Source organism: Phycodurus eques, chromosome 22 (assembly GCF_024500275.1).
Source record: "Phycodurus eques isolate BA_2022a chromosome 22, UOR_Pequ_1.1, whole genome shotgun sequence".
NCBI lineage: Eukaryota > Metazoa > Chordata > Actinopteri > Syngnathiformes > Syngnathidae > Phycodurus > Phycodurus eques.
The window spans coordinates 5,780,271-5,804,703 of NC_084546.1; the positions used below are offsets into that span (position 1 = coordinate 5,780,271).

The window sequence follows — 24,433 nt, forward strand, 5'->3', positions numbered from 1 at the left end:
CTCGTTGTTATTGTTCCGCATACAGAACTTGCATTCGATTTGACAGGCTTTGGAATAAAGGACATCAATAAAAAAAAAACACAGACGGACTAAAAATCTTTTTTGTTTTAATTAAAATCCGATTCTTTGTTGTTTTACAGCCACAAAAACTTTCATGGTTCAAACACTAATAGTGGACATCTTCGACTAGCGCCCTCTATTGGATGGTTCAAACACTAATAGTGGACATCTTCGACTAGCGCCCTCTATTGGATCCTGCAAGTAATGCCCATTCTTTATCGCCTCGGCCGCACCACCGTGTGGCCGCCCGGCGTCACTGCCACTCACATCTCCACACGTACAATTGCTTTTATTGACTTTCTCTTTCACGTACTGTATATTTATTCTTGTAGTTTTATGTTGAGGCCGTTGCAATCATCACACGTGTGTTGTGGAAGCTGCTGTAGTAAATCAGTGAGCAGTTTTTATTTTTATTTTACATGATGTACACAAAAAAATCACTGCAACATTTTACGTTTTCAAGCACTCGTACAATATGAGAGACTTGGAAGGACGACAACCAGTTTTTGCTTGTGTGACACCAAATACCATTTATTATTAGAGCTTTTACAAAGACTACAAAATCCTCAGTCCAGATGAGTTAAATCACTGTCTCTGTCTATTTACATGATATGTTACATACAAATGTACAAAATATAAAACATTAAAGGACAAATGTTTCACCTGGAAAAAAAACAAAAACATTCTGCTCCCAAAACCAGAGTAAATGCTCGGGGCCTCGACTGAGAGAGAACTGCGTTCTCCGACCGTGTACGCTGGGGTCAGCGAGTTTGGGAACGAGCGGAGGCCTCGGCTGCAGAGGTGCGTGGAGCTGACAACAGGTAGGATTGCAGACGATGTAGTTTTGTCCTGAGGTGTTATCTTGGGTGGGCGTTTGCTGACCGGTAGCACCTGTCGGTATTGTTTTCTATACAGTACGGTGTGGAGTGAGCTCCAGCGCCTCCGCAGCCCAGCAAGATATTCTAATGACACAATCCAATGGATGTCACGCCAAAGATGGGAGCTTACTGGAAAAGTGCAGGTTTGTGATTTATTTATTTTTTGTAGTGAGAACGCTTTTCTATCTACACACCTTGCGCCTCCTGCGTCGACACACATCACAAGACGCACACCTGTTTGACTTTTTGCATCTGTTTTTTTTTTTAAACAATAATTTACTTTTTCTTTTCTTTAGCAGGTTAGTGTAACATCCACCGGGCGAATGCATCTTTGATTCTCTGTGCAAGAAGACTGAAGTATTTACAACCCGCCCGAGTGTGCAAAACCAACCCACAGGTTTAAAAGAAAGGACAATTGAAAATGGCTTCTGTCCAATGTGAGTGTGAATACATAAAGGTAAATCTCTTTTCAATTTGTTTCCCCTGTTAAAAGGCTCAAAAGCATGCTAAGAAAAAAAACGAAGAAAAAAAAACATTTGGTTGTGCTCCTGTCAGTTCAAGTGAGCCCAGCTCAACTGGGTGGAAAAAAACAAACAAAATCCCCACCCCTTTTAATCATATATATATTTATAGAATTTTATTTATTATTATTATTTTTTTACAATATTGTTCAGTTTCGAATTCGCGTACAATGCAACATGAACTCTTTGATTTTGCACTTTATACCTGTTAGAAAGGGAAACGGGAGGCGGAGCGTCCGTAGTTAAGTATTCATATGACCCTCTTGTCGTCAGAAACCAATGGAAGCAGGAGAGCCCCCCCCCCGAAACCTTTTTGCACATTTAAGGCAACGAGAAAGCACCAGTAATCATTGTTCCCTCGTTAAGGTGTTTTGTCTGACTGCACGTTATGTCACGGACGTCTGCGTACAAACGTTCACGTTCTTTAACAAGCGACTCGCATGGTATTTTCTTTCACGAACCGGGGCGTGCGTGCGTGCGTGCGTGCGTTATTTGGCAGTAACACGAAAGGGGGGCGACGTTGGCACTTATCCATTTTCTTCACAGTAGCATTAATGTGGAGGATCGGTTGTTGACATGCAAGCGCAGCGAGGTGACTGGCTGATAAATACTCAGGTAGAGCCCACCTCCATTATGGCCACAGAAGATCATCGTATCATCTAAACAAAACAAAAAAAACAGTAGAATTTGGACTAAATCGGCCTGAGGATCCACCGTGGTGGTACAGTGGCCGGACCCTTTGGACCAATGACTCTGAGAGTCTGTGAGAAGCACCTCTGTAAACAAAGAAATACGTCAACAATAGTACCTGCCCGCCTCCCTACTCACGTTGTAAACATCTGTAATGTAACTGGGATCGAACACAGAGAAAATATTCCAGTTCCGAAGATGGGGAACAGTATTGCGGCTGAGCCTAGCATTTGATTTGTCATTGGAAGCAAACTCGAAACAACCCTTCGTGCACTTACATGAGAAGTTGTATTCTAAAAATGTGCCACACTACAATGTAGGATGGCTCAAATCGGGCTGGCCCATGAAGTGACACAGCTTAACTCAGAGACAAGCTTTGTATGTCCAGGAGGAGCTAAGTTTAGCCTGGGTTGCGAGTGGAAGTTACGCAACGTCTTTGCCGCATAAGCAAAAGAAAAACAATCTGATCAAATGTCAGCCATTTACTTTGAAATGATAAATGGGGGTCATAGTTTCAACTATTAGTAGGCAGGGCTCAGTCCCGATAGCCAGAAATGACCACAAAATCAATTGATTTTACACAATTCAGTTATAAACCAGGATGATATATATATATATATATATATATATATTTTTTTTTTTTTTCTTGCCCTCACCTGGTAACAATACCACACAACTTGTCATGTATTTGCACTTTCGGCATGTCCGGTTAGCCTCGCTTTCATAGCGCCGACTCCAGCGAGGAGTCCAGCTGGTCGTCGTGGTGACTGGCGCTGTCGCTGTCGCAGCTCTGCGCGCTGGAGTAGTTGGCCGCCTCCTGCAGCCTCAGCAACATGTTCATCTGTTAGCGTGGGGGGGGGAAACCAAAAACTTTGGTTAGGAAAGGTAAATAATATCGAAAGGTCGGATTGACTTCAGCATCCGCACAAGCGCTCGAATGATAAAATGAAGTTAAGAGTTGACTGTGATATCATGGCCCGGATTGTTGGTTGTCTCCTACCAGGGGATCTCCCTCGGCGTCGCTCTGGGAAACCTGCTTGGACGAGGCCCCCTCCTTGGACGAGCTGTAGCCGTCGTAGCCCACGTCCTCGGGCCGGAGCTGGAGCAGCGACTGGCCGTCCTGCGGCTGCACGGGAGCGGCGGCGTGCCACGGGTACGTGTCGCTCACCCACTTGGACGGGTCTTCCCACGCCGCCCTCTTGCCGTACAGCTGCAAGGTCATCGAAACGCGTCGTTTTTACGGGCCGTAACCAACTGCGATCGGTCCCGCCGACATTTTTGTGATTATTGGGGCCTAAAATGCCTGAAAACAGATTACCTTCGCGCTCACGTAGGGCATCGGGCTATTTGTATTGTATTGCAAGCTCGCGCATCATTCTCGGGGACGGGCAGCGGTTGAATTCGCGCGTATTGTTGTGATTTCTCGTCGACAGCGATCTGCCTCGTGCGTCACCGCGGACGGTCTGCTCTGTGCCGGCTCATTAATTGAACAAAAGGGCTCGACTGAGTAAAGCTGTCGCAGGAGACTACTCTCAAATAAGCTGAAACGAAGGGTATAGGACAGTGATTCTCAAAGTGGGCTACGTGGGCTCCGAGTGGTATCCGCAATATCATTATTCGATCATATTTTCTTTAGTTTCCTAAATTTAAGTGCGGCGCTAATGATCAAACTGTGCATAATGTTACAGTGGCCCACGATAATATTAAATCAAATTTTTTTGGGGAATAAAACCAGTCACGTTTTTGATGACTCAGGTATAAAATACTGCACTAAATACTTGTGTGATTTAATGTTAGTCATGACGGTGTTACTTGGAGAGCTCAGTATTTTGGTGTCAAAGTTCATGAACCGGCGTTACAGTAGACAGTGCCTTCTGCTCACCTGAAGTCCTTCCCGGACAGCTTCCAGCAGGTAGGGCACCAGGGAGTAGTTCCACAGGTCGGTGAACCACACACGCGATCCCTCCACATCCATGGGACACGACAGGAAGAGACGGGGACCTGTCGGGGACCGAGTCAAGTCAAGTCCAGATCATTTCAAATCCTTCTAGGTTTCGACACCGTGTGCGCGCGGGTGCGGGTGTCTGACCTATGGTGACGTCGGAGGAGCTGTGGGCCTCCAGGAAGCCGTTGAGGTGCTGCCACGTCTTAGGAATCCAGTCGATGATCTTTATGAGGTCGTTGCTGCGCACGTTTTTGTGGATTTCCGTCTCGATCAGCTTCCGCCGCAGGAAGCGGCCCAGGAAGCCCTTCACGGGTTCCGTGTGGTTGGTGCACAACACCCACCTGTGAACGGAGGAGGAGGAGGAGTAGGAGGAAGAGGAACTCTCATTACAAGGCGCTCGTGTTACAAATAATCGGCGCTGCGCTGAGGAACAAGGAATTATGTGGCTTGTTTCACGTAAATTCCAGCGTAAGCCATCGCATTATTTTGTCGACTTTCTATTTCAGCTTATTACCCATGAGACAAACAGTTACTACATTAATGTCGAGCCTGTGAGATGTCAGACAGTTGTAGTTCAATTTTGGAGACAAACCTGAAGTTGTGATGTAGCTCCAGGTTGGGAGAGGACGACACTCCCTGGTTCATGGTCCCAATGACGTAAGGGCTAAAGGAGACAACATGGTCGTAATGGGGCATGGGAGATTATTTTAGGAAGTTTTTCGCTTCCTATATTGAGCAGGCACATATTTTACATGTTCGAAAATTTTCATGGCACACCACACACACACACACACACACACAAAAACAATTCAGAACTGTCACTGAAATAACGATGACCTTGTCTTAATTTGCTCACAAATTTAAATAGTGTGAAATCTGGGCCTGCTTAGTCGAACACAAAGCTATTGTTCTGTTGTACGAATTGCGCTAGACGAATACATAGCTTCTGCCATCTAGCGGGAGCGCATTTAATTGTTCTGCCGGTCACTATACGTCGATGGCATAGATAGAGAAACAGTAGGTTGGGAATCACTGCGCTCCAAAACCCCGCCATCCCCTTAGTAACCGCAGCGCAACCCACCATTTGTGGTACTTGCAGTTGAGGAAACCGTTGAATATGTCGCTGAGGGAGCTAATGTGGTGGAGGTTGTCCAGAATGACCACAGTGGGGAGCTTCGCGTCCGTGCCCTCGGAGTTACAGCGCTCCGCCAGGTTGGACAGGTACTGACGCAGGTCCTGGAAGAGGAAAGCGGGACAATGTGGAACCGCGGACGAGGATCCAAGGATCGATTTATTTCGAGAAGGATATACAGCGGTACCAAGACTTAGCATTTTGCTTCATTCTGTGACCATACTTGTAACGCAAATTAATTTGATCTGAAATCAACTTCCCCAATTGAAATGAAAGGAAATGCCATTCATCCGTTACAAACACTCAAAAACGTCAACTTATTTTTGTTTTATAATAAAAATAGCACCGCGCAGTATTGTACACGGCACTTTATACAAACAAGATGAGCACTTGTAAGCGAAGTTCCCCGTATAACCCGCGTTTGAAGATCCCGTACTGTTTGCTGTCTGTACCGGTGCGCCCACCTTGCTGGAGTTCTGGTCCACGTTGAAGCTGGCCACGTTGTGCTCGGTCACCTCCTGCCCCGTCTGGGAAATGACGAACTCGGCCAGCTTGGCGGCCAGGAAGGACTTGCCGGTGCCGCTGGGCCCCGAAAGGATGATGCGGCGGTGTTCCATCAACAGGTTGAGGTACCGCTGGATGATGGGCTTGGGGATGAGCGTGTCGAACACCAGGCTGTCGATGCTGCTGTCCTTCACGCCTGGGAGGAGGAGGAGGAGGCGTCGATGTCGTGCTCAGCCTGAAACGGGAAGTCCCTCGTTCGTACCTTTGAGGTTGACCTTGACGACGTTGCTTTCGCCCACCAGGTAGCCGCAGGGCAGCAGCTCGGGCACTACGGAGGAGTGGGCGCGGACCACCTCGCCCATCCTGTAGCAGACGATGCTGTCCGAGCTCAGGCCCAGACTGGTCACCGGGTCCACCCGAAATACGTACTCCTGCGAGCCCGGAGGGAGGGATTTTAACAAGAACATAACTCATCTTTCTAATGTTGTCATTATCCTTTTTAGAATTAATCATTGGTTCATTGTGTCATCAAAGAAAATGTCACATTTGATTATTTTTTCATTTTTTGATGATGAATTTTACTATACATTAATTAAGCAATCGAGATGAATTAATCAATTTTCAATTACCATATTGAGGAAAAACATTAAAAAATGTTTAATAGTTTAATAAAAAAATCATTTAATAGTTTATTGTACTTATTCTACCTCTAATGAATTTCATTATAATAAATAAAACTTTAATAGAATAAATATACTTACAAATTTGCTGCATGCATATTGTTTTTTTTAATAATAAAAAGAGATATTTCATTGTTTTACTTTCCCATAAATCCATTCAATAATTATTAAACAACATTCACTAATAAAAAACAAAACAAACTACTAATACATTTTGATGAACCAATTTTAGGAAGAAACAGCTTAATTCCATGGGAGTGACGTTGGGTTGACTTCATATTGTTGGATACATTATGCATGCTGGAGGTTTAGACTTTCTCCATGGCTTGAACCCTACTTTAAAACAATACGCAGTAAAGTGCAAAGCTGTGCGTATACACAGAGCAAGAACCTAATGTCTGCCTAGGACTTTTGCACGACACTTTATCTGCTTCCGTCTTACCTTGAAGAGACGTCTGATGACCCCATCCAGGACGTCCCACTTGGTTTTCCCACTCACCCCTATGGACCCAATCAGGTACTCGTGCATTTGCGTTCCCTGTTGACGGATCGATCCGGACGTAAACTATCTGGAATATAAAATACCGTGCGACGCGATGGGAGACGACGGCCGTCACCGCTAACCTTGGTCGTGCTCGGCCCGCTGCTGATGCTGACCACTATCCGCACGCTGCGGCCTTCTTTGCGCAGGTTCCCCTCGTAGCTGTCGTCGAGCAGAATATCTGAAGGTCAAACACAGCGAGCGTAAGTTAACATGCTTTTAGAGTTTCCATACACTTCAGTGATATGATGTGCATTATACCGAGTGGGTTGATACCGATTATAACCAATACTTGGCGCAAATACCCATTTGCAGTAAAAGGGAAAATACTGCCGTCACAATTTTGAATACCGTTATACAAACTCCAACAGCTGACTTTGTTTAAATGCATTAAAGCATGTTTAATAAACAGCTTTCCTGATTTAGAACATGTCATTTCTTTTTCTTTTTTTCTTTTAGACAGCGGCATGTCGAATAAATAGCTCCTAAGTTTTCCAAAAGTTCAATATGTCAAGTGTTAATCCTTCACTTATCTTTGTTTTAAGTTGAAACAAAAACAAAAAGTGCAAGGAGTTTCCAGGCTCAGCGGCATCTCTGATAATGTTCATTGGAAATTTAAATAAATAAATAAACAAACACTTCCCTGTTGTTTACCCAGTTTCGAATTGATCTCTTCTCGGCAGTCAGATTTGAAAAAAAAAAGAAGGCTGATGCTGACACGCGTCGAAATGCCGAGAATCGGCATCCCGCCGATAATTATCTATGGCTCGTTTGTAAGGCATATGTTCCAACATTTGAAATTGAAAAACACAAATGTCATCTTCTTTAAATGTTAATAAAAGCCCTATAAAAATCCAATTTATTATCATTATTACCATTGCACATGAAATGTATACCTTTCTGGAAATTGTCAAGCAAAGGGTACCGCAGTATGAAAAGTGGTATGATATTAAGTGGAAAATATGCGCACTAGCGTCTGACACAATTGGTATGAGGTCATTCTTATTCCTTTGCGTATTTTGACCTTTACTACGACTACTGCATCTATTTGCCACATTCGATTGCACAAAAGTGTAACTTAACTCATTCACTGCCAGCCTTCCCAGTTAACATGGATATTTGACTTCAATTGCAGTGAATGTGTTAATTGCTAATGTAACACACATGATTTGACTTATTTTCATTCACCGTCAAGTTATTGGCTTGATTTGTAACACCTCCCACTTCTTCTTCTGTAATCTCCGTTCTTCGTTTTGGACAGCTTACTTAGTATTCATCTGGCATCTCTGCATCCTCGGGCTCTGTGCTGCGGTGATAACGGTCTGCCGGTCTGCCGGCCCGCCGGTCCTGAAACGCCTCGGCGCTCTCGCTCAGCCCGCCGTCAAATAATGACAAGGGCCAGTCCTCGCAGGAGAGCTTTGCTTTTGTAATTACGGCGCAAGCGAGAGGGAGGAACTCAACGACTTTTCAAAAGCGCGTGGCAAACGTCAATAAAATATAATTGCATCCACAAAATCAGTTCTAATTGGCATTTGAAGACTCTGCCAGGCAAACATGTTTCTTCGGTGAAAAGGTCAACTTAAGCGACTTTTTTGTGTTCTCACACCTCCGAACAAATGTCAGGCTGCCAAAGCGGATCGGGCCCGACGCTTCCGATTGACGCCGGCGCAGGCTGACGCTCAACTGACCTGACATGATAGTGTCGGTGATGTTGAGGTTGTTGAGAGACAGGCCCAGGGACTGGCGCGAGGAGGACGAGGACGTGCTGGAGGTCTCCGAGGGCGGCCGGGCCGTCTTGGCGGGAGCGGCCGTCGGCGTGGCGCTGCCGCTGGACTTGAGGCGGTCGTTCTCCGCTTTTAGGGTCTCGATCTCATTCTGCTCATCGAGAGGGACGGGGCGGCATAAGATGGAACATATTTCTCAGTCAGGACGCAAAGGGGTGACTGTTTTCTGCTGTGGAAGGAATCTCAGAATATCGAGATCTCTCCATAACGCCACAAAAAGTTGCTACATTTCTTGCTAGTTGCTTTTTAAAAATTTCCCCCTAAATATAACGACTCCGATTGTCATGGATGTCCATCCGCTCTCTGTACTGCTTAACCTCACTCCCCGCCAAAACTGACAAATTATAACCAGTGTGATAAGTTTACATCAACTGTGCTGTAATTCTTTTTCCTTTCTGCATTTTGAACAAGGACACCCTTGACCTTGACACCTGGGAACTGTTTTAAATTGTGAAAAATAGCCTAAAATATCCCATTTAAGTCTTTTTAAAAAAAATATATGACAAACTAGAGAATATTAGTATAATCAAACTAAAATGTCTTAGAAAGATGCACTCTGAATGAACACGAGCGGAAAAGGTAGATCAAGTAGTTGTGAATCACAAGTTTCAATATGAATCAAACCAACTGCGTGAAAACTTCAAAACTGTAATTGTCACCACAAAGACAAATAAATGACAGAACAAGTCAGAAAATAAGTACATACAATTCTTGATTCTAAAATGGCAGTCATCCCAGAAATAACACCAAATCATACTGCTCTACTGATGTGCTCAGCTGAATAAAATTTGGACAAATATTATCCAAAACACCTTTCCTGCTTTAAATCACAAGTTTGATTAGTGGAATCTATTTCCTTATGAAAACAAACATATCTCATTAGGTTAGACCAACTAGTAAAGCTCACGTAGTCCACATTAAAGTTGCGTTGAAGTACTACTACAAAGACAATCCAACGAAAGCTGCAATCACAACGCGACGCAACGGATCAAATCGGATACAAACGATATTCAAAGCCGCTGCTCGTGCTCAGGTAATACGCTCTTCCAGAAGCAAATAAAAGCCACTACTTTGCGGCATGCTGTTGTGAGCCTCAAATCGCTGTATCGGAATTAAAGGCTGTAAGCGCCTTTTTGATCATCAAGGCTCCCTTTGTGGTGATGGTGAAGCTTGCGATAAGAAGCCTTACGTGATCCTTAGATCGCGAGGGAGACGATTGGATTCTATTGCGGCCACTTAAGTGAAGCGTACAACAATAGTCATTTACTCTGCGCTTCTTAAATACCTCATCACCAACAGCGATTCTCATGGCAGTGTGGCACGTAGGCTCCCTCTAGTGAAGGCAAAATAATCACTGCCTCGATACAGTTCGGTTGGATTCAAATACATTTGCATTTAATCTTGAAGAACTGTTCGTTCTTAATTTTTTACTTCGACACTATCCTTTATTTTGATGTTGGTCATGAGAGTGGTACTTGGAGAGTAGAATTATTTTTTCATGTAATACTTGGTGTAAAAAGTCTAAGAACCACCGACCTGCAGTATATTTCCCGGTGTATACTTATACAATACTTCACCTGCATGCGATTCATGGCTTCCCGGATCTGGTCCAGATGGTGGGCCGAGCTCAGCGCCTCCAGGCGGATGTCGGTCAGCTTGAGCTCCTTCTCCCTCAGCTCGTTCTTCAGCTGCAGGATGATCTCGGCCTCGGCTTCGGTGCACTCGCACAGCCTGCGAGGGGCGTTGCGCACGGCGGCGGGGGATGGAGGGATGAGGAGGGCGTCATTTTCAGGTGTGTGTGGGGGGCGGGGTACAGCGAAAACAACACAAATATACAAGAATGGAAGCTTTAAAGGAACCAAGGGATGTGGAGTCAGTGGTGAAAACTTGCAACGGCGGGAGCGTCATCATTTGGTGCTAAATGTGTGAAAACAATGACATGCTATACCAATCAAGTTTATGTGGAATTGGTGATACACGTCTTTTTTTGGTTGTTGTTATAGTTCTCAAACACACTTCATTGTCTTTCAAAAATTCAACTGAGGTGCACTGAACACACTCACATGCTGAGACCGATCTTTGTTTGCAGTGAGCGTAGCCTGTTTCTAGTTTTTGTAACACTTTAAGGCAGAGCAAAGTCACACAAACACGACACACACACACACACAGCTTCCCAGTCGGTTACCGAGATCGGTGCTTGTAGACCACGTGACCGTTTAGCTTTTTCTTTGCCGTCCAAACGGGGGAGGTATCGCATAGGCACTTGCTACTTACGGCGTGGAGGGGAGGAGGGATGTGAAGACGTGAAAGAAAAGGATGCGGAAAAGTGAGGGCGGAAGACAAACAAAAGAGGTGAAACAAAAGTGAGCAATTAAAAAAGGATAGAGAGAACTGAAGAGGAAAAACAAACAAACAAACAAACATGTACAGTGAACCCCACTATTTGTGGAGGATAGGAAATGAACACTGCTGTAAATAATTGACCCCCCCCCCCCCCCCAAAAAAAAGTGGTTGGGATTATGTATATGTGCCATAAAATGTAGCAAATAATTTCAAATTTAGAGGACCATAAAGCACCAACACCAAGCATCTAGCATGTACGCAGTCAAGAACCCATGTTACATAAAACACTGCTCAAGATTTAGTTAAGGACCGTCAACAAAACGCATCCCAAACGCAGACGAAAAAACTACGTGAATGACTTAAACCTAAAAACGACATTCAGATTCCACCAGATTGTGTCAAAGTAAAACATTTGTTGCTTTGATCTGAGTGCAAAACGAGTCAACGGATGAGATTTTCAGCGAATAGCAAGGGATAGCTTCAAAAAAAATAAAAATAAATTCAGGGAATATGCACAATTGTGAATGCTGAACTGCAAATATGCAGGGGTGCACTGTAGTGCGCCCAATCCAATGATATGAGATGTATCAACGATTCTGCCTTGCTCAGTTTTGATTTACACTATCAGAGAGTTACCCCAACCAAGTCGATCGTGGTTTAAGCAGTTTGTATGCAGATTCGTATTAACTGTGAATGTCTTTGTGATGGCTATAAATGTATTTTGTTTGTTTGTTTGTTTGTTTTTTTAGAATTGCCAACATTTAAATTAGGTTCATAATGGGTAAACAAATGGTATACCTATCAAAAGTAAGATTGGAGCAAAACTGACTGGTATTTCCTGAACTCATGTAAATGTATAAGACATGCTGAGGAAGAACCGATTACATTTTAACACCTCCAGCAATTGGAGCTCCGCCTACAGGGTGAGTAGCATTATGGCCTCTTGAGGTCAATGTCCATAGCTATTTTCGCCAAAACACCTTTTTTTTTTGGGATACAAGAATCTTATAATTGTGAAGGTGCGCCAAATAGGTGTGATGATGTGCGTGGAAGCTCACTCGGCAGCAGAGGGTGAAGAACGCAGCGTCGCGACGCTGCCCTGCCGGTTGACGTGCTGCAGCTTGGGCGAGGACGGCAGCGAGTCGCTCATCTCCTCCATCTCGTCGTGGGTCGACTGCGACTTGGTCTTCTTCTTGCTGAAGGCGTGCTTGAACGAGCTGCGGAGCTGGCCGACACAAAGGAAAACAGGGCGAGGGTCAGTATCGCCGAGGCGACGACCTCCTCGGTGACAATTTCTATCGGAGATCAGGAGGGTACGCCGTGCTGTTTTCCAAGCAATGCTCACTGCTGGTGGAGGTAAGAGGAAGGCAAATATCAAGGCTGTAAGTAGAGAATGAAATGAAGGCGGGAAAGGTGAAACAGCTTTTTATTTTTATTTTTTTTCAGTCTAAAAATGAACAGGCAATGACGGGGCAGCCGTATCCATGCTGATGTTTCCAGAAAAGATAGAAGAGAGGTTGCTTTTAGAGGGCAAAAAGGGGGGAACTGAAAAAAGGAGCGAATGGTTGGAGGGAGGGGATGGGTAACAACCACTGCACACGTTCAAAGGACACAACTGACCTGAGCCGGGATGGAATCAGCCACCTGAAGATGCAGAATACACCCAGCGTTAACCACACACGAACACACACATACATACGCGCCAGCTCACACGCGTAGCGGGAATTACTGAACTGGCGTCAGAAACACAAGTGAGACGTAAACGGGAGGTGGGACCACGCTGGGATGGTTAGCCCTTGGCAGAGGTTTGCTATCTATTGAGTGAAGGCAAAATTGAGCTTGTTGATAGAGCCCAGTGTAACTTAGTGCGGCGTTCCCCAAGCTTTATTGTCCCAAGGCACATGTTTTGCAGGAGAAAAACATCACGGCGAATCACCAAAACAAAAATGTCACAAAAAGTAGATACAAGTGGTGCCTTGAGAAACAAGATTACGACGCATAGTCATTTTTACAGAAAATGCAGAATATATGCCTGTGAGTAGTGTTATACTGTGTGTCTACATGTGTTGATGCACCGTTCGTGTTCAAATAGCCTTTTGCTTTAAGGGTCACACCACCGTGACTATAGATGCTATTTTTTAGCCTGTCTATGGCATTTTGCACTCTTTTTTTGAAGAACTATCTGCCAAACCGATTCTCATTGTAAGGTGAGTTGCGTTCACTGCCACCATGCAGTGCTCGTATATCAAATTTTTGCTCACAAGTAAAAAAAAAACATTGTCTGAACAATGACTCGTATCTCAAAAAACAAGGCACCGCTGTATACTAGAATACTATAACGATGACATCAATGAGTGGATGAGTGGAAGGAGCGCATTTAATTGTTCTCCCTGTCACCACACGTCACTGGCATTGATACGTCAACAAAAATATCATATGAATATAAATACATTATTTGCAGTAAATGATCATTATCGGGCCAATTGAGTGAAATTGGATAATTTCATGCGGCACACCTGATGCTCTCGCGTGACTCGTGGTTGAGAATCACCGCCTTAGTCCCACGTGGAATTATGAAATGTATTAGTCTCTCATGGGTCACACGAGGCAGCAGACTGGTTTTCTCCTCATTCCATTTTCCAGCTTCCATGGTGCGCCGAGACAGTATTTGTACGAATGAATCATTCATTGCATCTTTAATTAGGTGCTAATATGCATTTAGTACTAATGAGCCCAATTTAGCAACTGCAGAGACTGCAAAGTGGAATTGGCTGAGCAGCAAAAAAAAAAAAAAAATTAATTAAAAAAAAATACCCACCAGGGAGGTGACATATTTAGAAAAAAAGAGTCAAGGTCCACATCGGAGTCATGTTTTTAAAGATTATGTACGTATCTGGGGGCTTTCGGCCTTCCTTGGGGTACGTGCATGGGATTAAGAGCCTTCTAAAAAGCACTTTGGCAGTCGCAAAAGTGTTTGCCGCTTCTGCTTCGACTTCTCAACTAGCCTTAGAGAGTCGACGGGCACTTACCGGCACTCGATTGGGATGTTTACAAAAAGATGAGCAACCGTAACTTTCGTACTAGAATCGGCCGGCGGTTTTGCAGCCTCATCGGCGCGCTGGTGTTAACATGAAATCCCCGAGTGGTCCTCAAACAGTAATTGCGGGGTGGTCGACCCCATGTTGAAGATGACTCTGTAACCTAGCAACTGTGATATGATGACCATGACCATCATATCCTGAGAGTGAGGCATGAGTATGCATATGTGTGTGGTCCACCGACCCAGTTCTTCTTCTTCTTCTTGTTCTTGTCCTCCGCATCCTTGCCCATGCTGCCCATGCTCGGAGTGGCTGGCCGCGCTGTTGATGCTCGACATGCTTTCGGATGAATGCTGCCGTCTTATACGCAGGTCTGGATAAAGCGCACAAATTATGATTAGTATCGTCGTGTAAATCGGCCGTACAAATGTGTTGCTGCAGAGCAAAATTGGAGTTTAGGGCCCTCAATTTCTTTTTTCAAATTTCTGATCTTTGTGAGATGAACAGACAATTATGGAACTGTTGATTCCCATGTCCACCGTTATTTAATTATAAAACTATTACCGGTATATCGCTTAGAGTTTACAATCCTTATGTTGACAGTCTTCCTTATTTTCTTTTTGGAGTGTTCTGCTTCTTTCTATTTGGGTATTGTAGGAATTTGTGTTCATGTAAAGTATGTCAATTTTCTTATTCCATATACAGGGCGGGCCGATATATCGGATATCGTCTTTTTAGCCCCAAATATCGGGATTGGCGTCGGCCCCAAAAATAACACATCGGCCGGGCTCCAATAAGTAAAATTAATATAAATTTTGAAAAACAATTACACTACAAGAGTGAACTGGGGTTGAGCTACCCAACATTAATTGAGCTACCCAACATTAATGGAATAAATAAATTACTTGGTATACAGAATACTAAAAGCCTCCTAAAAGTAGCAATAATAATCCAGTATCACATGTAAAAGGCTCATCTGGGTTATTATTTTTGCTTAAAAAAAATGATGTTACTATGTTACTATCCTGGATTGACCTGAGTCCCCTTCCCGGTATTTTGAGTAAAAGCATTGTTTGTGTTTGCCGACTAGTCATTATTACCTTTATGGAAGTGATCCGGGCCGTTGAGCGCCACCTGAATGGCCGTCTGAGCGTCGGTGTTCTGGGTCTTCAGTGACTCTATCGTCTCCCTTAGCTCGACCAACTCGGTCTCCTAAGACAAACCGGGAAGCTCCGTGAACACCTGCGTTTTTTGTCCACCTTAACTGGAAGTAATGTCCACGCACCTTCTGCTCGGCCGTCATGGTGAGGCTCTGCAGGCGACACGTCATGTTACTCAGGCTCTTCTCAAAGGCAGCCACCAGGTGAGACTGCAGACCCAGAAAGACCCCCAAAAAATAAATACATTCAAAAATAAAATAAAAAACACACAAACACACAAGGTAGCTTTTACATGAATTCATGGATGACTAAATTAGTTTGGGATTTGAGGTACAGAAGCCTTGAAGCGTGACTAGAACAGGAGGTGGTCGGTCACCCACTTTACTGAGGCCTCTTAAAATGGTTCCCTTGACTCAAGAAAACAAATCCCCTACTGCTCATCATTTTATTTGACAGTCACACAAGGCACGTTTAAGAGCGGGACTGCAATTCCTTGAAGCATCTTTCTGAGATTTCCCGTTGACATATTCTACCGACAGCTAAATAGCACCTACAAAAGTCGGCTGCTCGGACAGCTGAGAAAGAGGTGAGGACGGACCAGAGCGGTCCAGAGATCAGAAAAGGGCCGACTTCACGGGGCGACAGGGTGACGGCTGGTAGAAAGTTTAGTGACATCGAACCATCTGCTCCCCTAGACCTGTGTGTGCGTATGTGTGTGTTGCATATTGTGAGTGCATGTTCCATTAGTTGTTTTTTTTAATATGTACTGAGCCCCACCAAACCTCACTGACTTGTTTGGGATTTGCAAATTCGCCCAGTCACAGTTTTGTCTGGTCGAACCTACCTTCAGTTTTTCGCTCAAAAACTCATCCTTTCGCTGCTTTTGTGCTCAAATCAAAGCAACAAAATTGTCAAGTGCAATTCTGGTGCCAAGCAACTATGTTGAACTGAGTTGAGGAGCCCTATTTAGTCAGGCCATGGCCTTGTCTCATAGAAAAGAAGTGCTTTGCCACCATCTTGTGGCATCTATCGGCAATTTGAAATATTTTTGGGTTGGTGTCAACTACTCGTGGACTTTTGTTATTAGAATAGCACACGTACCAATAATTCCACTGAACTTAAGCAGTCCCCCACCCCCTACCCCATCCAATCAAAGTCAGCAGAAGCCTAATTATTGGATTTCTCTGAAAGATGATCCAGCCCCTGCAGGTCTGGGGTGTGCTCAGAGTGATTTTTTTTCCCTATCTGATCTGCTTGGGAAAGGGACTCGTGGTTAGATAGCAACCCGGAGACTCCTGTCAGAGCTGCTGTGACTGTGCGGAACGTCAATGACGGGACGCAGCTTGTGGCAATGTGAAGTCAAGTCAAAAATAATCTCAACTTTGCACTATGTGACTGAGGAGAATACTGATGGGTGGAAGATGACAAATATTGATGTCTGTTACCTAAAGAAATCAAATCCCCCCCACCCTCACTGGAAACAGGATCTTTAACTTTTTTGTTCCAAAGGGAACCAATGTAAATGTCTCATTGTTCATTTACCTGCAATATTGTTACCAAGTTACCAAAAGGGCGGAGCACGTAGGTGCTGAGAAATTTGTCATAAATGACATAAAAAGTGCTTCTCAAAAATGACGGCTTGTCTTCTTTTCATAAAAAGGCAAACGCCAGGAAAAAGGGATCTATCTACTCCCCCCCCCACACACACATCATAAATCCGCCTGTGATTCAGAACTCAACAACCCCCTCGCCGCTTCCTGTCCACCCGAAGGAGGCGTTGGTGGGACGGCGGCGAGGCCCTATGGCTGAACCATCTGTCTTTTTTCTTGAGCCCGTCCCCGAGTGTCGCTGTCGGTTGAAGTTGATAAAGGGCCAAAGCGGCGGAGTGAATGAGGTCAAGCTATCTGCGTTAGTGCTGCCAGGACGCCGTCCCGAGAGGCACGGATATCAAGGATATCGATCGGACTGAGACGCACTCCTCGAACCCGCCTCCAGCGTAAATGGGCTGCGTCCAACGCGACAGCGAGAAAGTAAGACCCTGAAGAATGTACTGTAGCAGCCCAATAAAACCTGAATCAATATTGTCCATAAGTTAAAAAGTTTAGCTCAGTTCTTAATCCTTTTAAATGATGTTGGGCTCTCTCTAATGGTACGCAGTTTAGTTGTATTTAACTTTTAAGTTCAACACATTTGGATTTAATCTTTAAGAAAAGTATGTGTTCAAACATTTATTTTGGTAAAATCTTATTCAACAAATACTTGCTGGTAATGCTCAACCGATATTACAGTGACCACGTTTTAAAGAGACAATTTCCTGAATTCCACAAAAAAAGATGAAAATACGAATTAGCGTTGCAACAGGAGTATTTTACTCACCTTAAATAGTTATGGTAAAAGTATTATTTTCTACTCTTATAAAAATCATTAATGTTGAGTTACAAGTAAATGCCAGTTAATTTCGGATTCAAGATTCCGGAATCAACGATGAAACCTTAGCTTGTGCTATCCAATCAGTACTGAACTCCTCCTATGTATGTTTGAAAAAATGTATAAAATAACATTATAATAAGTCGTCAAAAATGTTAACACTAAATTTGCACATCCTAATAACTGTGCCATGAAATAATTAGTGGACTCAGTTTGTGGAAAAGTGGCTGGGGCCTGCTAATAGGAAGAGGAACGGACACCTGTATAATGAGATCCAGCACAAGAAATGTATTATAAAAAAATTGCTTTCTTTCAGGGAGGTATACATTTAACAATGTGTTAATTTTTGTGAGTGTCGTTTGCAGCAGCGTAGAGCTGCGCTGCATCATAATGAGTGGTAATTCCATTATTTTGGTAGAAAGAAGGAAACAACACGGGCGGAACAAAAAGAATAACACCTGTCAATAGGATGCAGTTATAATGAGATTATGCAGTAGCAGGTGACTGATTTGCACCCAATTGTTGTAAGAAGTTTGCTTCTGCACAACTTCTTGCGATCTACGAGTCAGACAAAAGCCAGGTGCGGGTTGGCCTGCTTGCGTCATATGCTCTATCTGAATCTGAATCTGAGCACAGACAACAGGTTCCGCCGTCTCTCCTTTTTCACGAATGACACACGTCGTTTACCCTCATCTCCCACTCTTCTTGCCTTTCTGATTCTCCCCGCTCGCTTGACTTTTCGGGAGTTGTCACCTTAAACAAATCCTCTCAGTACGCAGAGGAAAACGTCTCATCTTCAAACACAAAAACCACACACAGCGCCAAAACCAAACAAACGGAAAGGCTCAGTGCACGCACGGAATTTTGAAAAGGCTTTCGCGGACGTCTCAAATATTGATGTTGCTTGCCGAGTGTAAACAGGCAAAGCTTTTACACGTTATCGGGCAAATCCCTGTTGTGATGGGAGGTAAACAAACTCACATTGGCAGCCAGTTGGGACGTTAGGGTCGCCACCTTCTCTTGAGAGGCGTCCAGCTCCCGACGCAGCTTCCTGATTTGCTGGTTTGGTGACAAAAAGAGGAATTATTAAGGTAAAGTACGGGTTTGGGTGAATAAAGCAGCGTCCATTTTGATAGCTTGGATGCCAAAACCATACAGTTACATGCTGACACTGTGTGGGGAAAAGAAACAGAAAACTTAAGAGTGAACGTAAAGTGTGGGGGGTATTACCGTGGAATTTTGGACTGTTTGGCCCTTGATGAAAAGAGAAAAGTCAAAATTAACACTATGCCGCATGCCTCCATCACAAAGGATGAGGCTAGAGAGACAGAGGTTATTACAGGTCACGGTGACGCTTTTCATGGTTAGGAGTTAGCCAGCAAGGTAATACGTTCTTCAGAATGGGTCAGATAGTATTTGCAAATTGCTAATTCATTTAATCTTAGTGAAGATTCTCATCTTCTTCGGCAGCATGGCCAATGCAAATTACTGCAGGGAATGTTTCTCCACATTATTTGCATGTTTTAATAGCGCACATCTACGCCGCTCTTTGGCTTTGAGCCGGTAAGGTCACCCAATTCTCATTTTCCCTGCTTTACAGTTTGCCTCGGAGAGAGTTAATTCAGCTTAGCTGTATTTGCCATTACTGTTTGATCCAATGTTAATTAATGAAGGGGAAAATACAACAGGAACAGATAACAAGAAATGGGAAAATAACAGAAAGATAATGGAAAATCAAAGAGGAGTCAGTGCTAACAGGAGCGCTGGATGGAAATGGAATGCATTCTAGTCGTGGTATTAGAGTGATTAACTGTTTTCATTCGACAGGGTGGGATCAGGATGTGTGTGATCTACGATCCAAATGGAAGGAAACTGAAAAACAATGCAACGTGATAGAGTTAAACAATTTTTATTGATCCACGATCATTAGCATCATGCTGATTGGACTGTTTTGGCTAGAAGGACTCGTAGACAACAGTCCGACTACTTCAAATTCAGGTAATGTTGACACAAGTACGGCTTTGAAACATTTTAACCGAATCTGTCTGCTTAAAAACACATATTTAGCCTGAAGAAAGTCATAACGCATCCCAAGTACACTCAAATATGTGAATTGATGGGATTAAGGTACAATCATCACATTTATCTTTGTGCATGTGGAAACCAACTGTCGTTGTTTTGCTTTGACTCACAAATACACACCAAAAACAAACACACGCAAATAGAGCAGCCAGGGAAAAAAAGCACCAAAACATGCATTGTACTGAAAAATGTAATGTACTAATTACTGAAACAATACAGCAAAAATATATGGAATGACATTTTGCTCAAACTCGTTCACGACACAATTTCTGATGCGTGACTGAATGTGAAACAACGTACGCGTGCCATCTAAACACACAAACGTGAACCCTTCTTACCTCTGAGTGTGCCTTCTCCTCTGTCTGTTGAAAACAAACAAAAGGCATCCACATTTAACGCATGAAATAAACTCACAATGTAATTACAGTGACATTCTAGTGATGGAAATGCCAGCAAATCCCTGCTGTGGATCAAATCAAACCTGAAAACTAAATTTGGGAGACAAAAAAAAACACCCATATAATTTACATCTGGAAGAAAACTTTGCTGCACATCCATCATTTACGGCAGTCCGACGCAGCCTGCGAGTGTCATCGATACATTCCCATCAAACTAATCGGCACACGAATTTCGAAGGAAAGCCCGGCAAATCATGAAAATGGGTGTATTCTCCCTTTACATTTTAATCTGGCCTGTTTCATCTTCCGGTGTTTCCTTTATCGACTATAGTCTAAAATGTCCTTCCCACGGCGGTAGTATCATTTAGGAATGAAAGCTACTTACTGCAGAGTATAGTGAAGACGTGCTGGACACCAGTGACAATGAAGAACCGTGGACTGCAAGAAGAGAACAAGTCAGCATTGAACTTTACAGGTACAGTCAAACTCATTTTGGCATTTACTGTCTTTCTTGTCACATTTTTTTGGTTTGTTTTTCATCATATTGCACCATGAGTAATACGGCAGCTTGAGTGGAGCAGTGAAAACATGTGAAAGGCTTGTTAAAAAGCTGCCCTCCATAAGGATGGAATGACAGCCTCCATACCGGCGCGACCCACGAGCCAGTTCTTGCCCACAGGTCATTAAATGAGCTATTAAAGTACCTCGTGACAGATGGGGCTTTGCCGAACCTTTACATTAATTCTAATGGCCGAGGTCAACGGAGGATTGCGCGAAGGACCGACCTTCGTCGGTGCTGTCCCTGAAGGAGCCCGAGCGGCTGATGACGCGCGGCCGGTCCTCCAGGGAGGTGGCGCTGCCGCCCAGCGGGTGCCCCTCGCCGTAGAGCTCGAAGGAGTCCTGGGCGGGGATGCTGTTGGAGCGGCTCATGCTGCTGCTGCCTGCCGGCAGGTTGTACTGGCTGGTGTGAGTGGGGCTCACTGGAAAGAAAGTTTTTTTTTTTTTTTTTCTTCTTTGAGAAAATGTCTATTAATCATTCCAAATGCATCATTCCGTCGCCGAAAAGCTTGCTTGCAGTGTGTTTTATGAAAAATCGATGCGACTTTCATTACAGCTTGCGGTAGGGTGGGGTAAAGGCTATGGAATAACTCATTAAATGTTGATCCAATTGCATTGGATCCAATTTACAGGATTCCCCCCATGTTCATAGCATTTCCACAGTGCCATTATTCAATATTGTCCTTCATGTTAATTTTAAGATCGTAGCAGTGATTTAAAATAACATTTTGAGGCCTGGCAGATGCATTATAGCAACGAGCTGCAAAATCACAACAATATTCATGCAGTTTGTTTAAAAACTTCATTGTGTATTCAGGGTTCTCCCTATTGAGCAGAACACGGTTCCTCAATGGAAGCAGCATACAAATGCTGCAATTAGCACAGACTCACAGAGGTTGGAGTAGTGGTATTTTCCAGCGGTGGTACAGGAGGCTCCGGGTGGAGACATTGGGGACTGGCTACCCGAGTCCTGAAGCCCCCCCGTTGAGTGCGACCTCAGCCACTCCGTCCCCTCTTCGTGGGACGTCTGCCTGGACGACGGTGGGTACCTGGAACCCACAAAGAGACCGCGCTTAGTTTAGGCTGCTGTCAGCCTTAACGAGATGGTCGGGGAGTGTCGATGTGATCGGTGGTGGGATAAGTGCAAAGGCGTTCGCGGCAAAAACCAAACATACGAGACAGGCGTACTCGAGCGTAGATGCATGCATCGGCATACGCTTCCAGACAAACTGCCGTTCATCTCCTCCCAGCTCCGTAAGGCCATATCGGCCATATTTAATCCCCGGGGGATAATAATTTAGTTTGCGCTTGTCCACTTTTCAGCAGCGTTCTCCTTGCAAAGTCCTCATTACTACGTTTGTCACATGTGACCTCGCTCCACTACACTCGCCGCATCTGTCCTGCTGTTCCAATGGAACGAGTGAACTGAACTATCCAATGGTCACTCTTTTGGAAACTTCAGTGCATGTGGTTTGGGGTTTGTCATTTTATTTGAATCCCACCCTGTTCTACATATGACAAACAATGATTATAAAGCTGTTTGGGTAATGGGATAATGACCGCGACTATGTTGATGAGAAGCAGAGGAGCATGCGTGCAGACATACAGACTAACATGCAGCCTGCATATAAACGTCACATCCCAAAACCGCAGCATCTCAGAGTGCGAAATAACATGCACAAAGGGCATACGTGAAATGAAATCAAATTAACAAGTGCAGTGTGCCTTTCACACCGTCATCGTCACGTGCATAGTTCGTAATTTCATGCAGCTGCGTGCAGAGATTCAATTCAAATCTTGCTGCGAATTTCCTATACCTCAGTCTCTTTTTGGGAAGCGTGTTTCTGTCAAGAGGCATGCTGTTAAGACAGAGGATGAGTGCGTTAAATGGAAAACAAAAACTTGTTACTCTCGCCACTTGTGACGTAAATACTCAATGAGAAAAGCATTTAAAATAATTATAAAATACACTACAAGCAACAATGGATATTGACTGTACAGCTATATACTAGAGCAGTGTTTCCCAACTTTTATTGACACATTTTACATTAGAACAATCTTATGGCACACCACCGGACAAAAATGTCCAAAAAGTGGATACAGAGGTTCATGATCGTCGCCGTCGGGTGCAATCCTCGCATTTCCAAACCCACCGTTTTTCAGAAAAAAATTGATTGAAAAAAATGCCATCTTGCTTGAGTTACCCAATACTGCATCGTTAACGTATATTGCTATCATATACTGTTGCATGCTACAACACCTCCCCATAATTGTGTTCAATCGCAGAAAAAAAAAATTGCTCCTTTATTACGCTGTCATTGATTAAAATGTTACGAACGTGCCCATTAAACTGCGCTCACGTTGAGCCCCCTAGAGGAGGAAAAGGCTTTAATGCTGAACAAAAGCTCATGACTGTGGTCACGGCATCTTCCAAAACTCTCTTTCAAAGGTCGAAGAGCCACGAGTGATGCAATTAAAGAAAACTACGAGCTGACAAGGCAGAGAATTTATCTGCCCGCCAATTTACCTTTGTGGTTGACGGGCTTCCCTCTGCAACAAAGCGTTAAAACGATAGATTTTTAACAAAACGGGCCAACTCAAATGTAACTATTTTCCCTCGCTTTTGTCGGAAAAAAAAAATCATCCATACTTTCGATCTTGAGGCGACACGATGCCGCTGATTAAAGAAGAGGTGGAGTTACTCGACACTTGTCATACAGTTTTCAACACTTCAGATCGGTTAATAATTTCTAAAAATAACAGATCACGTGGGGACTAGCTATTAGTATGGATTTGTGAAAAAATAAGAAATTGAGCATATTTGGACACACGAGGTTTCTGCCCGACAACGACGTTTAATAAAACAGCATTGAATTGTTCTGCCTGTCACTTTACGTCGGCAGGCATAGACAGATGTCATTTTTGGACCAATTAAGTGTAACTGGATGAATCCCTGCAGCACACCTGATCGTCACGCACGCTGGTTGGGAATCACTGTACTTAGACTAAAAAAAACAATGCACAGATCTTTTGAAGGGTGTGCAATAAAATGGGAAAACCTTGCCTAGATCTTTAGGTTTTCTCTACATTTAATGTGCATCTTGGGGTTTGTTGATCGTAGTTCTCACATGAAACAATGCATATGATTGAGCCCAATCTTACCCCTCAGACAGGGTGGACTTGACACTGCCGGTTCTCGTAACCTTGGGCCCGTGGTGGCCCAGAGGCAGATCTATCGACTCAGAACTCGTGTGGAGACTGCTCATGCTTTGGCAGCTCAGCGTGTCCTTGCTGCCAGCGGACGAGCCACAGGCAGGCCAGGGCCGAGCGTTGGACGGCAGCGAGAGGCCAGAGGCCGGGCTGGAGGCCGGGGAGTCGGTGCACAGGAGGTCCGGGCCTTTGCCATACAGCGGGCTGCTGCCGCCGCTCAGGCCGCCGGCGCTGCCCAGACTCCCTGTGCCGGAGGACGGGGAGTCCAGACTGGCCTGCCTCGCCAGAGTACCGTGCGGGCTGCCCAGGATTGAGGGGCACTTGCCAGAGTCGGGCGTGCCCGGGGAGCTGGCCTTGCTGCTGGCTTTGGTGCCAAACAATCTGGAGGTAGATAGGTGGGTGAATTCATTTAGAAAGGCTCAAACGGTAAGCGGAATGCATATGCAGGCATCTTACAATAATGCCATGAGCATATGAATTAG

General features: G+C 44.3%; 1 protein-coding gene across 1 annotated transcript in view; it reads right to left on the reverse strand.

The window, feature by feature from the left end:
- Positions 1 to 1,149: 1,149 nt before the first annotated feature.
- nav3 (neuron navigator 3) overlaps positions 1,150 to 24,433 on the reverse strand; it is a 126,352-nt gene continuing 103,068 nt past the window's right edge. The window contains 27 exon segments of the mRNA XM_061668486.1: positions 1,150 to 2,990; positions 3,150 to 3,359; positions 4,032 to 4,150; positions 4,239 to 4,435; positions 4,687 to 4,758; positions 5,176 to 5,330; positions 5,691 to 5,926; positions 5,993 to 6,161; positions 6,853 to 6,948; positions 7,035 to 7,132; positions 8,640 to 8,826; positions 10,313 to 10,466; positions 10,921 to 11,001; positions 12,137 to 12,303; positions 12,699 to 12,722; positions 14,361 to 14,420; positions 14,422 to 14,489; positions 15,217 to 15,328; positions 15,402 to 15,485; positions 18,685 to 18,762; positions 18,934 to 18,957; positions 20,124 to 20,147; positions 20,569 to 20,621; positions 20,969 to 21,163; positions 21,633 to 21,790; positions 22,559 to 22,600; positions 23,904 to 24,332. Of these exon segments, the coding sequence (XP_061524470.1) occupies positions 2,871 to 2,990; positions 3,150 to 3,359; positions 4,032 to 4,150; positions 4,239 to 4,435; positions 4,687 to 4,758; positions 5,176 to 5,330; positions 5,691 to 5,926; positions 5,993 to 6,161; positions 6,853 to 6,948; positions 7,035 to 7,132; positions 8,640 to 8,826; positions 10,313 to 10,466; positions 10,921 to 11,001; positions 12,137 to 12,303; positions 12,699 to 12,722; positions 14,361 to 14,420; positions 14,422 to 14,489; positions 15,217 to 15,328; positions 15,402 to 15,485; positions 18,685 to 18,762; positions 18,934 to 18,957; positions 20,124 to 20,147; positions 20,569 to 20,621; positions 20,969 to 21,163; positions 21,633 to 21,790; positions 22,559 to 22,600; positions 23,904 to 24,332 (3,412 nt within the window). The 3' untranslated portion in view covers positions 1,150 to 2,870.